At 37.2% G+C, this 15,123-nt stretch overlaps 2 protein-coding genes across 2 annotated transcripts in view; one reads left to right on the top strand and one right to left on the bottom strand.

The window, feature by feature from the left end:
• LOC123879705 (exopolyphosphatase PRUNE1-like) overlaps positions 1 to 240 on the top strand; it is a 16,970-nt gene extending 16,730 nt beyond the window's left edge. Inside the window, exon 9 of the mRNA XM_045927598.1 lies at positions 199 to 240. Coding sequence (XP_045783554.1) covers positions 199 to 203 — 5 coding nt within the window. The 3' untranslated portion in view covers positions 204 to 240. The remainder of the gene's footprint in view (positions 1 to 198) is intronic.
• Positions 1 to 15,123, bottom strand: part of LOC123879691 (solute carrier family 2, facilitated glucose transporter member 1-like) — a 21,916-nt gene extending 6,793 nt beyond the window's left edge. The window contains exons 1-5 of the mRNA XM_045927570.1: positions 14,877 to 15,123; positions 3,807 to 3,905; positions 2,676 to 2,836; positions 1,122 to 1,232; positions 52 to 139 (exon numbers count right to left, since the gene is read on the bottom strand). Coding sequence (XP_045783526.1) covers positions 52 to 139; positions 1,122 to 1,232; positions 2,676 to 2,836; positions 3,807 to 3,905; positions 14,877 to 14,882 — 465 coding nt within the window. The 5' untranslated portion in view covers positions 14,883 to 15,123. The remainder of the gene's footprint in view (positions 1 to 51; positions 140 to 1,121; positions 1,233 to 2,675; positions 2,837 to 3,806; positions 3,906 to 14,876) is intronic.

Here is a 15,123-nt window from a genome sequence, read left to right as displayed (position 1 = left end):
AGAGGTTTTTTAGTGTTGGGGGTTTTTTAATTTTGAGTTATTTATACTCACCGATCCTCGTATAGAAACAGGAGATATCTCGGACAAATACAGAGGCGCCAACCCGGCGTTGAGGCCATTGTTAATGCCTATCACCAATCTGAAACGTAACACTTCAACGAGGAACTATCCAGCGAACGTTCCATAAAATTATTATAGACTAGCTGATGCCCGCGACTTCGTTCGCGTGGATGTAGGTTTTTTAAAATTCCCGTGGAAACTCTTTGATTTTCCGGGATAAAAAGTAGCCTATGTGCTAATTCAGGGTATAATCTATGTCCATTCTAAATTTCAGCCCAATCCGTCTAGTAGCTTTTGCGTGAAGGAGTAACAAACATACACACACACACACACACACACACACATCCTCCTCTCTCCTCTCTCCTTTATAATATTAGTGTGATGTCTCTGAATGTATAGCTCGCCGCGAAAGGCAGAAAAATACTGTCTGTGCCCTTAAAATTGTGTGGATGCGACGGGTCTGCCCGCGAAATTCAAATTTTATTTGGTTTTTCGCAATTTGTAATCTAATACGACAAAGCAGGCTTTTTTTTATATAACTGTTTTATCTGTTGCTATTTACAGTGCAACAACCTTAACAACTATCACTTATAATATTAATATTGTAAATATACTTAATCTAAACTTAAACCAATTTATTTTTTTTAAGTTCCCAGCTCTTTATCCTCTATCGTTGCATTTCACATCATTTAATTACTTAATAGAAGTTAACTGTTTTATTATTACTTAACTTATTACAAAATATAATTTACTGTTTAGACAAAGTAGTCTTATGGCATTCTATTTGCGACAATAACAGTATCATCCCCACCTATTCATATAAAAATCTTTACTTGAAAGGGTCCAGTTTAAGAAATTAGCTCTAGTATCGACTGTAACTCACAAATTAGTCGATACTAGAGCTAATTCCTTAAACTTGACTTTTGCAAGATTTTTGTATAAATCTGTGATATAGTGGTAACAATTAATTACGTAACTTAAAACTTAAGCTACGAGGGTTCCAAACGCGCCCAAGTCTGAGAAGAGCCCACAACATCGCAGTCATCGAATAAAAATATTACCTTCCAACAATTAGCATTTCTGCCGAGTTAACCAGCTTGGAGCATCCTTCTAGAGCGACCGCCACGAAGACTAGCACGTTGTTGAGGAGAAGGCCGCCTTTTCTGCCGAATCTAAAAAAAATCGGTCAAGTGCGAGAAGGACTCGCACACGAAGGGTTCCGTACCATCGTACAAGAAATAATAACCCACACTAGTATTAAAAACCGACTTCAAAAACCAAAAACACAAAAAAGTAGAAAATAATTTTTGTTTAGCTACACATGTAATGTACCTAGGTATGAAGTCGAGCGAGCATATTAAAACAAAATTAGAAATCCAAGAGTGAAGCTCGCCCGACTTCATACCTAGGTACATTACATGTGTAGCTAAACAAAAATTATTTTCTACTTTTTTGTGTTTTTGGTTTTTGAAGTCGGTTTTATTTTTCTTTTGAAATTTTTTTAACCGACTTCCAAAAAAGGAGGAGGTTCTCAATTCGTCGGGATCTTTTTTTTTTTTTTTTTTATGTATGTTCCCCGATTACTCAAAGACCCCTGGACCGATTTGGAATTTTTTTTTTGTTTGAAAGGGTATACTGTGCAGACCGTGGTCCCATATAAATTTGGTGAAGATCTCATGAATATCTTCGGAGATGGAGAACAGAACTCCTCAATGGATAAGAGCAAATTGCTCGCGATCACTGTAATAGCTTAGTAAACAGTAGGGTTTTAACTGGGCATAGCATATTATAGTACAGTGGGGCCACTAAAAATTGTGAAATAAAAAATTTTCAAAAGAAAAATAAAACCGACTTCAAAAACCAAAAACACTAAAAAGTAGAAAATAATTTTTGTTTAGCTACACATGTAATGTACCTAGGTATGAAGTCGGGCGAGCTTCACTCTTGGATTTCTAATTTTGTTTTAATATACTCGCTCGACTTCATACCTAGGTACATTACATGTGTAGCTAAACAAAAATTATTTTCTACTTTTTAGTGTTTTTGGTTTTTTTATTTCACAATTTTTAGTGGCCCCACTGTACTATAATATGCTATGCCCAGTTAAAACCCTACTGTTTACTAAGCTATTACAGTGATCGCGAGCAATTTGCTCTTATCCATTGAGGAATTCTGTTCTCCATCTCCGAAGATATTCATCAGATCTTCACCAAATTTATATGGGACCACCTGCACAGTATACCCTTTCAAACAAAAAAAAAAATTTCCAAATCGGTCCAGGGGTCTTTGAGTAATCGGGGAACATACATAAAAAATAAAAAAAAAAGATCCCGACGAATTGAGAACCTCCTCCTTTTTTGGAAGTCGGTTAAAAACAGACTTTCATAGCTGTTTCTGTTACCTTTGGCGGCGACGAGCGCTTGGATAAAAATTTTACTAATTATATTAAACTTAAATGGCCAATACATTACATTACATACCTATTTACTTATTTATTTTTACTTTTTAGAGGTTTTGTCTCGGGGGTTTTTAATAACTTTAAACCTAAATCTAACACATATTGGCGCTGACACTCTGGCATATTATCATTTACCTATCACATCGTATCACGTTACCTGTCAGCTATCACGCCTGTGATAACGCCACCTATCATGCCCCCCACGCAGTAAATAGCGACGGCTATCGACCATACTGTGGTCACTTTAGGGTCATCTTTTGCTGCTATAGTTATGTTCGTCCCGGTCAGAGCTTCTTTGTGCAGCCATTCTGACATCACCTGAAAAAAAAGTTAATCAATTAAATACCACTTGCTTTATAACGGTGTTTTAAGGAAAACATACTGAACCTGCTTGCCTGATAGTTCGCAAAGGTGTGTGAAGTGACCACAATCACACCTGATGTAAAGTGATGATGTAGCCTTAGATGGGATGCGTTTACCTAGAAGATGCCTATTCACTTTTGTTTTAAAGATACCCGGATTGTAATCATCATAAGTCATTTATTTAGGTCTCAAACCATCGCCGCACGGCCCACTAATTAGCAGTCAAAATCAAAGTCAAAGTCAAAATCATTTATTCAAAATAGGTAGCTTAGCTACTGTACACAACACGTTTTGGTGTCCGATTTGTTAGATTTGAAAGATGATAATAATATAGTGGTGATAATTAAGTACGTAAACTTATAACTAAAGCTACAAGGGTTCCAAACGCGCCCAAGTCTGAGAAGAGCACACAACAAACTCAGCCGGATATTCTTTTTTAAGGTTGCGTACCTCAAAAGGAAAAACGGAACCCTTATAGGATCACTTTGTTGTCTGTCTGTCTGTCTGTCAAGAAACCTATAGGGTACTTCCCGTTGACCTAGAATCATGAAAGGCAGATAGGTAAATCTTATAGCACAAGTACAGGAATAAATCTGAAAACCGCGAATTTGTGGTTCCATCATTTAAAAAAATATTAAAATGTGTTTCAATTTTCAAAGTAATATAACTATACCAAGTGGGGTATCATATGAAAGGGATTTACCTGTACATTCTAAAACAGATTTTTATTTATTTTTATGTACAATAGTTTTTGATTTATCGTGCAAAATGTTGGAAAAATACCCGCGTATGGAACCCTCAGTGCGCGAGTCTGACTCGCACTTGGCCGGTTTTTTTTAATCACCACTTTACAAAATCACTTATACACCTCAGCACGGGTTTCCTCGGATACGGAACCCTAAAACTGAAAACAAAGGTCACTTACAGCCTGAGGCGCGTTGATGACCCCCGTGTTGTACCCGTGCTGGAAGGCGGACCAGCAGCCGCCGGATATGATGGCGAAGGCCAGCCGTAGGTTCATGCCCTGCAAACAAAATACACACAAATAATCTCACTAATATTATAAAAATGAAAGTTTCTGTACATATGTATGTATGTGTGTATGTGCGTGTGTATGTTTGTTACTCCTTCATGCAAAAACTAAGTAGGTATTAGACGGATTTGGCTGGGAATGAAGATAGATAATATCCTGGATTAGCACATAGGCTACTTTTTATCCCGGAAAATCAAAGAGTTCCCACGGGATTTCAAAAAACTTAAATCCACGCGTACGAAGTCACGGGTATCAGCTAGTACCTAATTAATAAAATTTAATAAATTTAAAAAACCTCCGACTCAAAAACCTGTATAAAAGAAAAGAGTTGATAACTATGAACCAATTTTCTTCGATTATAGCTAAGAACACTCCCGAAAAAAAAACCAAATTAAAATCAGTTCATTCGTTTAGGAGCTACGATGCCACAGACAGGTACACAGATACACACGTCAAACTTATAACACCCCTCTTTTTGGGTCGGGAGTTAATAAAATATAGCCAGCTATGTTACTTAGGAAATTAAGAATTTTCAAAATCGGTTCCGTAGTTCCAGAAATTACCCCTATAAACAAACTTACAAACTTCCTCTCCTCTTACCTCTTTATAATAAACTACCCGATGCCCGCGACTTCGCCCGCGTGGATTTAGGTTTTTCGAAATCCCGTGGGAACTCTTTGATTTTCCGGGATAAAAAGTAGTCTATGTGCTAATCCAGGATATTATCTATCTTCATTCCTTTCAGCCAAATCCGTCCAGTAGTTTTTGCGTGAAGGAGTAACAAACATACACACACAAATACATACACACAAGTTACTAAACTTTCGCCTTTATATAATATAAGTGTGATTATCTCAATTGATTCGACTTTAAACTGGAATAGCGAGTAATAATAATATTGCATGCTAACAGAATAAGGTCAACCACAAAAATGCAGACTTTGACCTTACTGTGTAAGGTCTTAGAAAGTTGTATATCTTAGGAAGCTATTTAATGCTTTTGATAACATAATATCTATTATTGGCATTGTTAACCCTCGACCCAAAAAGAGAGGTGTTATAAGTTTGACGTGTGTATTGTATAGCTAGGAAGCTATTTAATGCTTTTGATAACATAATACCTATTATTGGCATTGTTAACCCCAGACTCAAAAAGAGAGGTGCTATAAGTTTGACGTGTGTATCTGTGTATCTGTCTGTGGCATCGTAGCTCCTAAACCAATGAACCGATTTTAATTTAGTTTGTTTTGTTTGAAAGGTGGCTTGATCGAGAGTGTTCTTAACTATAATCCAAGAAAATCGGTTCAGCCGTTTGAAAGTTATCAGCTCTTTTCTAGTTACTGTAACCTTCACTTGTCGGGGGTGTTAGGTATAAATTTTTAATTTACACTTGTTTATAATTATTTATCTGGAAAACTTAATAGCATACACATGATGCCCGCAAAAATACCGTAAACTCTTTGGTTTTCCGGGATAAAAGTTGTCTATGTCGTTTTCCGGGATGCAAGCTACCTCTGTACCTTTCATATAAATCGGTTAAGCGGATGAACCATAAAGAATCACGTGGGAACTCTTTGATTTTCCGGGATAAAAAGTAGCTTAAATGTCTTTCTCTGGGATGTAAGCTAACTCTGTACTAAACATCAAAAATCGGTTAAACTGTTGGGCCGTGAATAGGTAGCAGACAGACAGACAGACACACTTTCGTAATTATAATATTAAAGTATGGAGGATGTGACTAAAATTAGTCACAGACGGCTATAGTTGTTTACCGGAAAAGTTAATTCTTAAAATACCATATTTGGCATCACCCAGCTTATAAAACCACAAGGTCAAATTTTTTTACCCGACTGCGGCAAAACCAGAAGGAAGGGTTATGATTTTAGCAGTTTAGTATGTATGTGTGTATGTTTGTATCCAGATTCTGTGTGTTCCACCGTAGCGCCTAAACTACTGGGCCGATTTTGATGAATGAGCTGTCAATCGATTCGTCGTAAAGGTCCGGATGACATAAGCAACATTTTATACCAAAAAAAATTGACCTAACGGATGTTACATCAAAAAAAGTAGGGGTCTCCAAAATATTTTTTTTGCTATTGTAACGAGTGGGGTGTCAAATGAAAGAGGAGAAAATTCTGAGTTCATAAATATAAATGTACTAGTTAGTTACAACATTTAAATATACCAAGCGACAGAAAAACAATTTTACTATAATATTTAGCGTTTATTAAGACGATCGCAGTTTTTAACCCCCGACCCAAAAAGAGGGGTGTTATAAGTTTGACGTGTGTATCTGTGTATCTGTGTGTCTGTGTATTTGTGTATCTGTGTATCTGTCTGTGGCATCGTAGCGCCTAAACGAATGAACCGATTTTACTTTTTTTTGTTTGAAAGGTGGCTTGATCGAGAGTGTTCTTAGCTATAATCCAAAAAAATTGGTTCAGCCGTTTAAAAGTTATCAGCTATTTTCTAGTTTTCTTGTAGAAAAGAAGGTTAGATAACCCTTAGGTTCATAATATTCAAGTGTCAATTGACAAATGTCAAGCTGTCAAGATGGACGTTGCCTAGATATACATAATTATTTATTTGAAAATGATTTGTCGGGGGTGTTGAAAATTTTTAATTTACACTTGTAGTTTTCAACTTTATCTTGTTCTGATATTAATCGACAATGAACAATCGAATGTCGACATATTCATTCGTCTTCACAAGAAAAATCGACAGTCGGAAAACAATTGAAAAAAAATCGACAATCGAACTTGGATGAATAAATACTCCAATCGAATGAATAACGAAAATTAATTTGAGCCGATTTGTAAAACCTTTTTAGGGTTCCGTACCTGAAAGCTTGCAATGGGACCCTACTACTAAAGCCTCCACGGTCCGTCTGTCTGTCTGTCAAAGGGCTGTATTTCATGACCCGTGATAGGTAGAGTTTTTTTTTTTCTTTTTTTATTTAAGGGCTTTTATACATTTTATATGTACATGTCAGCCCTATTATAATCTATTTATTTATTTATTATTATTGACATTAAAAAATATACAGAGAGTTTTTGTTACATTCAGCGCCACAAAAACCACAGTTGGTTTTACCGGGCACTGAGTTTATTAATTATAGCTATACAATAAAATTATAGAAACCAGCATAATGACAAATTGGTAATGTAATCTAATTAAATATAACAAAATTCTTAACCTAACGAAATAAACAAGAACTATTTACATTTAATACAGTGCAATAAATTCAAAGTCTTTCTCACTACCCATAATTTGATTGAGAAAGTAGCCATGTGCAGATGTCATTATCCCAGGTAGAGAGTCAAAATTTTCACAGAGTGTCTATTCTATTACCGCTATATCAACAAATAACAATAATTTCAAAATGGCTGCCATGTAAATAAATAAATAAAATTGAAAAGTACATAATATTGTACAATGATGCGGAAACCTTCGTATGCGAGCCCGACTCACACTTGACCGGTTTTTGGAAGCCTTTTTTTTAAAGAATATTAGCCATGCTAATCATGACTAGCACTCCCCTTTCCCCTCCAATTAAGCGTAAAGCTTGTGCCAGGAGTGGGTACGACAATAGTGCAACGGATGGGGTTTGAATCGCCGACCTTTCGGAATTCGGTCTGCTCCTCAACCGTTGAGCTATCGAGGCCTTTTTTAATTGCTAACCAGTAGTCTATTAAAACAGAAGCAAAAATTTATCTTATCAACAAAACAACCAAAAGATAACGAAAGATTTATGACTGATAGTTTTAGTTAAAATGAAGAGATCATAAGATCTTATGTATTATTAGCAATGCCCGCGACTTCGTTCGCGTGGAATAGTGACTTTTCGGGCAGCATATTATACTCTGTACGTTAAAAATGTTCGCCGTGATTCTTTAAATTGACATAACTTTTTTATTTATGAACCGATTGACATCAAATAAACACTAAATGTTAAGTGAAGCTTACTAGAATATATTAGTGAAAACCGTATCTAAATCGAATAAGCCGTTTCTGATATTAGCGTGCACAAACACACAGACAAACAGACAAACGGACAAACAGACAAAAAAAAATTAATTACAATTTCGGGTTCGGCATCGATATAATAACAACCCCTGCTACTTTTTTTTTATATATTTCCATTGTACAGACACCACTTTTCTACAATTTTATTATATGTATATAGATACCTAAGTAAGTATAGGTAAACAACGCATTGCGTGTATGCTAAGTAGGTATTACAGTGGCGTGCAGCTCATAGAGGTATAAAAGTATTGCCTACCCTAGTTATCATTAATCAACACTTATTTTCCATTATGACCTGCCAGAAAATAAGTTCATACCTTAATGCTTATCCTGGCCTTAACCCTGTGCTCGCCACTGGGTATTAGGTATATACAATTACTAGCCGATGCCCGCGACTTCACCCGCGTGGATTTAGGTTTTTCAAAATCCCGTGGGAACTCTTTTATCTTCCGAGATAAAAAGTAGCTCATATGCTAATCCAGGATATTATCTATCTCCATTCCAAATTTCAGCCAAATCCGTCCAGTAGTTTTTGCGTGAAGGAGTAAAAAACACACACACACACACGCGTACACACAAACTTTCGCCTTTATAATATTAGTGTGAAGTGTGATTATCATCGTTATCATCTCAATCCATCGTCGGCACACTACTGAGCATGGATCTAAGTAAAATGTCCTCCAGACCGAATTTCGGCCTCGGTGGCCAATTGGTACACTTATGCGCTTCTACCTACTCTCTATTCCCTCACTCTCATAGCCCGGAAATCCGACACGACTGGAGAGACATCAGGCAAAGGACAGACAGACGGCTTGACATACTCGAGGCACGGAAGTAGTTGTTGTAGGTACGATGATACGGAACCCTTCGTATTCGAGTCCCACTCGCACTTGACCGATCTTTTGTGTCGTCGATAACAAATGCAAAATCTTACAACCTTGGCAGTACTATTAATAGCCACTTCATTACGTATTTTTAATTATACTTATTACTTTACTAGAACTAACTGAGTCATTTTAAATTGCGTATCTAAAAGATTAATTGATATTCTAATTGCATCATTCAGTTTCCAGCATTCTATTCAAGAGGTTTGATCCTAGGCACTCACCTCTAATTTTTAGGGTTCCGTACCTCAAAAGGATAAAACGGAACCCTTATAGGATCACTTTGTTGTCTGTCTGTCTGTCTGTCCGTCGTGACTGTCAAGAAACCTATAGGGTACTTCCCGTAGGTAGTAGGTAGGTAGGTAGGTCTTATAGCACAAGTACAGGAATAAATCTGAAAACCGCGAATTTGTGGTTACATCATTTAAAAAAAATTAAAATGTGTTTCGATTTTCAAAGTAAGATAACTATACCAAGTGGGGTATCATAATATGAAAGGGCTTTAACCTGTACATTGTGAAACAGATTTTTATTTATTTTTATGCACAATAGTTTTTGATTTATCGTGCAAAATGTTGAAAAAAAAAAATACCCGAGTACGGAACCCTCGGTGCGCGAGTCCGACTCGGACTTGGCCGGTTTTTTTTTTTAATTTTTATTCAGATTCTATAAGTTGAGCCCTTGACTGCAATATCATGGTGGTAAGTGATGATGCAGTCTAAGATGGAAGCGGGCTAACCTGGAAGGGGTATGGCAGTTTTCATTAAACACATACTCCTTTGGTTTCTACCGACATACCGGAACGCTAAATCACTTGGCGGCACGGCTTTGCCAGTTGGGCGGTAACTAGCCACGGCCGAAGCCTCCACTCCACCAGACCAGACCAGAAATTTAAAGCAAGAAAAACAAAATTATTCCAATAACTAGCTGTGCCCGCGACTTCGTTCGCGTGGAATGGCTCTCAGCGCGCTTCATATAGCCACGGACGCTCAGGCGCGAGGCGTGTAGTACGTACTCTGTACGTTAAAAATGTTCGCCGTGATTCTTTAAATTGACATAACTTTTTTATTTATGAACCGATTGACATGAAATAAACACTAAATGTTAAGTGAAGCTTACTACAATATATTAGTGAAAACCGTATCTAAATCGAATAAGCCGTTTCTGATATTAGCGTGCAAAAACACACAGACAAACAGACAAAAAAAAAATTAATTACAATTTCGGGTTCGGCATCGATATAATAACAACCCCTGCTACTTTTTTTTAATATATTTCCATTGTACAGACACCACTTTTCTACAATTTTATTATATGTATAGATTATTATAGCACGATAAATTGTTTAAAAAATTAATGACATAAACAATCGGAATCGTGCATACAGATCGTAAACAATGCAAGTAGACGGTGCCTACCTAATGTAATGCAAGTAGGTGAGGTTAGGTATCACGCGATCTTTCTAAAGCTAAAGACACACCACGAAACTATACATCACATCACACTATCACACTAATATTATAAAGGCGAAAGTTTGTATGTGTGTGTGTGTGTGTGTGTGTGTGTGTGTGTGTGTGTGTATGTTTGTTACGCAAAAACTACTGGATGGATTGGGCTGAAATTTAGAATGGAGATAGATTATACCCTGGATTAGCACATAGGCTACTTTTTATCCCGGAAAATCAAAGTTCCCACGGGATTTTTAAAAACCTACATCCACGCGAACGAAGTCGCGGGCATCAGCTAGTTAGAGTTAAACCGGGTCCAGACGAGTGTAGACACTCGATGTATATGTCGCAGGTATATTGTCAAAGCCGTGATATTACAATCTCACTAATGATATCCATACTAATATTATAAATGCGAAAGTGTGTCTGTCTGTCTGTCTGTCTGCTACGTTTTCACGGCTCAACCGCTGAACCGATTTTAATGAAATTTGGTACAGAGTTAGCTTACATCCCGGGGACAGACATAGGCTACTTTTTATCCCGGAATGCTAATCCAGGCTATAATCTATCTCCATTCTAAATTTCAGCCCAATCCGTCCAGTAGTTTTGCGTGAAGGAGTAACAAACATACACAACACACACACACACACACATACAAACTTTCTCCTTTATAATATTAGTGTGATGTGATTTCGTTCTGAACCACATTCGATGTAATCGTAAAGTCCTAGAGGAAGAAGAAGGGCGCCAAAATCTAAAGTTAGTTAATTGGTTAGAAGTGAACATAAATATTAAACTTAAGTTCTATTGGGTACTTTTATCTTAATATTATTATCAGATGCTCTGTATTCTATGATATCAGTAGATTTGTTTATTGGAATAGTCTAATTGAATTATCGTTTTAACATCTCCCGGAGGTTAGCCATATCCCTACTTAAGGAAGTTGGCTAACTCCCGGCTTATGCCATTTCGCTGCGACACATACATTCTTCTCTGAGTAATGTCGACATACTTATGTGTCGAATGTCAGTGGCGTCATGTGTCTTCAGCTTAAGAATGTATCGTACCTAGGTACCGTATATTAACTGTGTTTCAAGAACCAGTTAGTAATCAAGCACTAAGTTACTCGTTTGTCTTTCAATCCGTGTCCGATTTCGAAAAAGTTAAACAACACTAAACCCGACTACTACCCGCGAACTGCCGATGATAGCGATAGATCCATACTAATATTATAAATGCGAAAGTGTGTCTGTCTGTCTGTGTGTCTGTCTGTAGGTTTTTACGGCCCCATCGCTGAACCGATTTTAATGAAATTTGGTACAGATTTGGGATACATCCCGGGGAAGGACATAGGCTACTTTTTATCCTTGAAATCAAAGAGTTCCGAGGGATTTAAAAAATCCGAAATCCACGCGGGCGAAGCCGCGGGCAGAGTAATAGTATAAAATTGTTTTTCTGTCGCTTGGTGTATTTAAACATTGTACTTACTATATTTATATTTATGAACGCAGAATTTATTCCTCTTTCATTTGGTATCCCACTCGATACAATAGCAAAAAAAATTTTGAAGACCCCCACTTTTTTAGATGTAACATCCGTCAGGCCAATTTTTTTCGTATAAAGTATAGCCTATGTTACAAAAAATCGATTGACACCTCATTCATCAAAACCGGCTCAGTAGTTTAGGTGCTACGTTGGAACACACATAAATACAAAACCATTTGACGGATTTGGCTGTGGAATGGAGATACTCGTAGGCTTGATTTAACATAGACTATAACTGTTATCCCGGAAAATCAAAGAGTTCCCGCGGGATTAAAAACCTATATCCACGCGGACTAAGACACGGGTATTATCTAGTATTCCTCCATACTAATATTATAAATGCGAAAGTGTGTCTGTCTGTCTGTCTGCTACCTTTCCATAGCCCAACGTTAACCGATTCTGACGGGTATAGAGTTAGCTTATATCCCGGGGACGGACATAGGCTACTTTTTATCCCGGAAAATCGAGGAGTTCCCACGGGATTCCTAAAGACCCATCCGTTTAACCGATTTCCATGGAATTTGGTACCAAGGTAGCTTGCGTCCATATAATTGACATAGGCAACTTTTTATCCCGGAAAATCAAACAGTTCCCACGGGATCTTTGAAAACCTAATTCCACGCGGACGAAGTCGCGGGCATCCTCTAATAGTTAATAAACACAAGTGAGGTAGCAAAGATAATTTTTATGAAAAGTATGAGTAAATAGATGCCAAATTCCCCTGCGGGTGTGCATCCCCAATGACTTTTAGAAAGTCATTGTGCATCCCAATAGCATCTTTCCAGCCGCGGCGGCGCCTTTGATTTTACGGCACGAAGGCGACCGTATGTAAGCGAACAGACTTTACCTACCTTGCTTTATTAGTTAGCTATAGATTTTTCTAAAAAAAGAAATCCTGCCTACTTTGGGTGTCATAAAAAGAAAGTAGGTAATCTGACTGGTATAGGTAGGTGGACAAGATGGGTATAACAAAGAGGGCTCTCTCCGTCACTCGTTTCATACAATCGTAGTTCCAATTTCATTTGAATACTAGCTGATGCCCGCAGCTTCGCCCGCGTGGATTGGTCAGATCCCCTGCAGCATCAGGATTGAGGAGTTGGACTCCTAATTTTTTATGAAACAATGTCGCAAAGTTCCTCTATCGATTAAAAAAGAAATGACGCAAATCGGTTCAGAAATCTGGGAGATTTCGGTGTACATAGGTAGAAAAACACAACTCCCTTTTTAAAAGTCGGTTAAAAAAGTAGCCTATTTTACGCCCTGGTCAATCCTCTACTTGCCTGTGAAAGTCCCGTCAAAATCGGTTCAGCCGTTCCAAAGATTAGCCTTTTCAAACAGACAGACAGACAGACAGACAGACAGACAGACAGACAAAAATTTTAAAAACGTGTGATTCAGTTATGGTATCGTTCAAATAACCATATGAGCTTAATATGAGGTAGTTATTTCGAAATTACAGACAGACACTCCAATTTTATTTATTAGTATAGATAGTATAGATTAAGCAACCAAAGTCCATGAAATTTTGCAGACATATACTAGAAAAAACTAATATCTATGCCTGTGGTTTTCCAGATTTCTGTTAAAATATTCGGTTTCAAAGTTACGCGGTCTTAAAAATTTACATACAAATCTTTGAGCTCCTGTAATTTTGAAACTACATATATTTAGAAAAATCTAAAACACCACAGACACAGATATTAGTTTCTAGAATATGTCTGCAAAACATGGACTTTGGTTGCTTAGTATTCAAATGAAATTGGAACTACGATTGTATGAAACAAGTGACGGAAAGAGCCCTCTTAAACATTTTTGGATTTTGTTACATGCCTTGCGTAGGCGGGTAAGTATGTGGGGGTCGAATTTATAGATCAGTGCCAGTTAGGTACATCAATGGTGCCAGTACATCCATACTAATATTATAAATGCGAAAGTGTATTTGTATGTCTGTCTGTCTGTATGTCTGTGTGTCTGTCCGTCTGCTACCTTTTCACGGCCCATCAGTTTAACCAATTCTGACGTTTTGTACAGGTTTAGCTTATATCCCGGGGACGGACATAGGCTACTTTTTATGCGGAAAATCAAAGAGTTCTCATGGGAACCCCGTGGGAACTCTTTTATTTTCCGGGATAAAAATTAGCCTATATCCATTGTCCTGTACTAAATTTCGTCAGAATCGGTTAAACTGTTGGGCCGTGAAAAGGTAGCAGACAGACAGACAGACACACTTTCGCATTTATAATATTAAGTATGGATTATGTTAAATTCTTATTAAAATAAGTAACTAATAGCTGATGCCCGCAACTTCGCCCGCGTGGATTTAGGTTTTTCGAAATGAAGTGGAAACACTGATAAAAAGTAGCCTATGTGCTCATCCAGGATATTATCTATTCCGAGCCAAATCCGCCAAGTAGTTATTGCGTGAAGGAGTAACAAACATACACACACACATAAACACATACACACAAACTTTCGCCTTTATAATATTAGTACGATATATTAATAAGATTCCCAAGAGGTTTCCCAGCTGTTCAAACTCATAATAATTAGAGCCGGCTTCTAGTATTAATTAAGCTACAAGTGTAAATTAAAAATTTATAACACCCCCGACGATCCAAAGTATTTGAGTTTTCCAAAACATCATTTTCAAAATAAATAATTATGTATTTAGGCAACGTCCATCTTGACAGCTTGACATTTGTCTATTGACATAATATTATGAAACTAACGGTTATCTAACCTTGTTTTATACAAGAAAACTAGAAAAGAGCTGATAACTCTTAAACGGCTGAACCAATTTTTTTAGATTATAGCTAAGAACACTCTCGATCAAGCCACCTTTCCAACAAAAAAAACTAAATTAAAATCGGTTCATTCGTTTAGGCGCTACGATGCCACAGACAGATACACAGATACACAGATACACAGATACACAGATACACAGACACACAGATACACAGATACACACGTCAAACTTATAACACCCCTCTTTTTGGGTCGGGGGTTAAAAACAACCGGCTTCTAGTAGTAGGTAATTAAGCTAAAACAACAAAAAATTACCGCCATAATCTCCGCTCGATGTTTGCAATCCAAACAAAAGAACACAGAATAAAATTAACTTCCCGTAACTGTTGTATTTTAGAACGCAGCACTGCACTATTAAAAAAAAAATAAAAAAAAAATAAAACTTTATGTCATCTTTTTTTTAAAACGCAACGTAATGCAGCGCGCTCAAAACGATTTGAAATTCGAATTTCAAATGACGCGAGGCGCGACTCGGACGCACAGACACACAGATCGTACCACG

This window comes from Maniola jurtina, chromosome 28 (genome assembly GCF_905333055.1).
Source record: "Maniola jurtina chromosome 28, ilManJurt1.1, whole genome shotgun sequence".
NCBI classification, from domain to species: domain Eukaryota; kingdom Metazoa; phylum Arthropoda; class Insecta; order Lepidoptera; family Nymphalidae; genus Maniola; species Maniola jurtina.
This window is presented reverse-complemented; position numbering and strand designations above follow the sequence as displayed.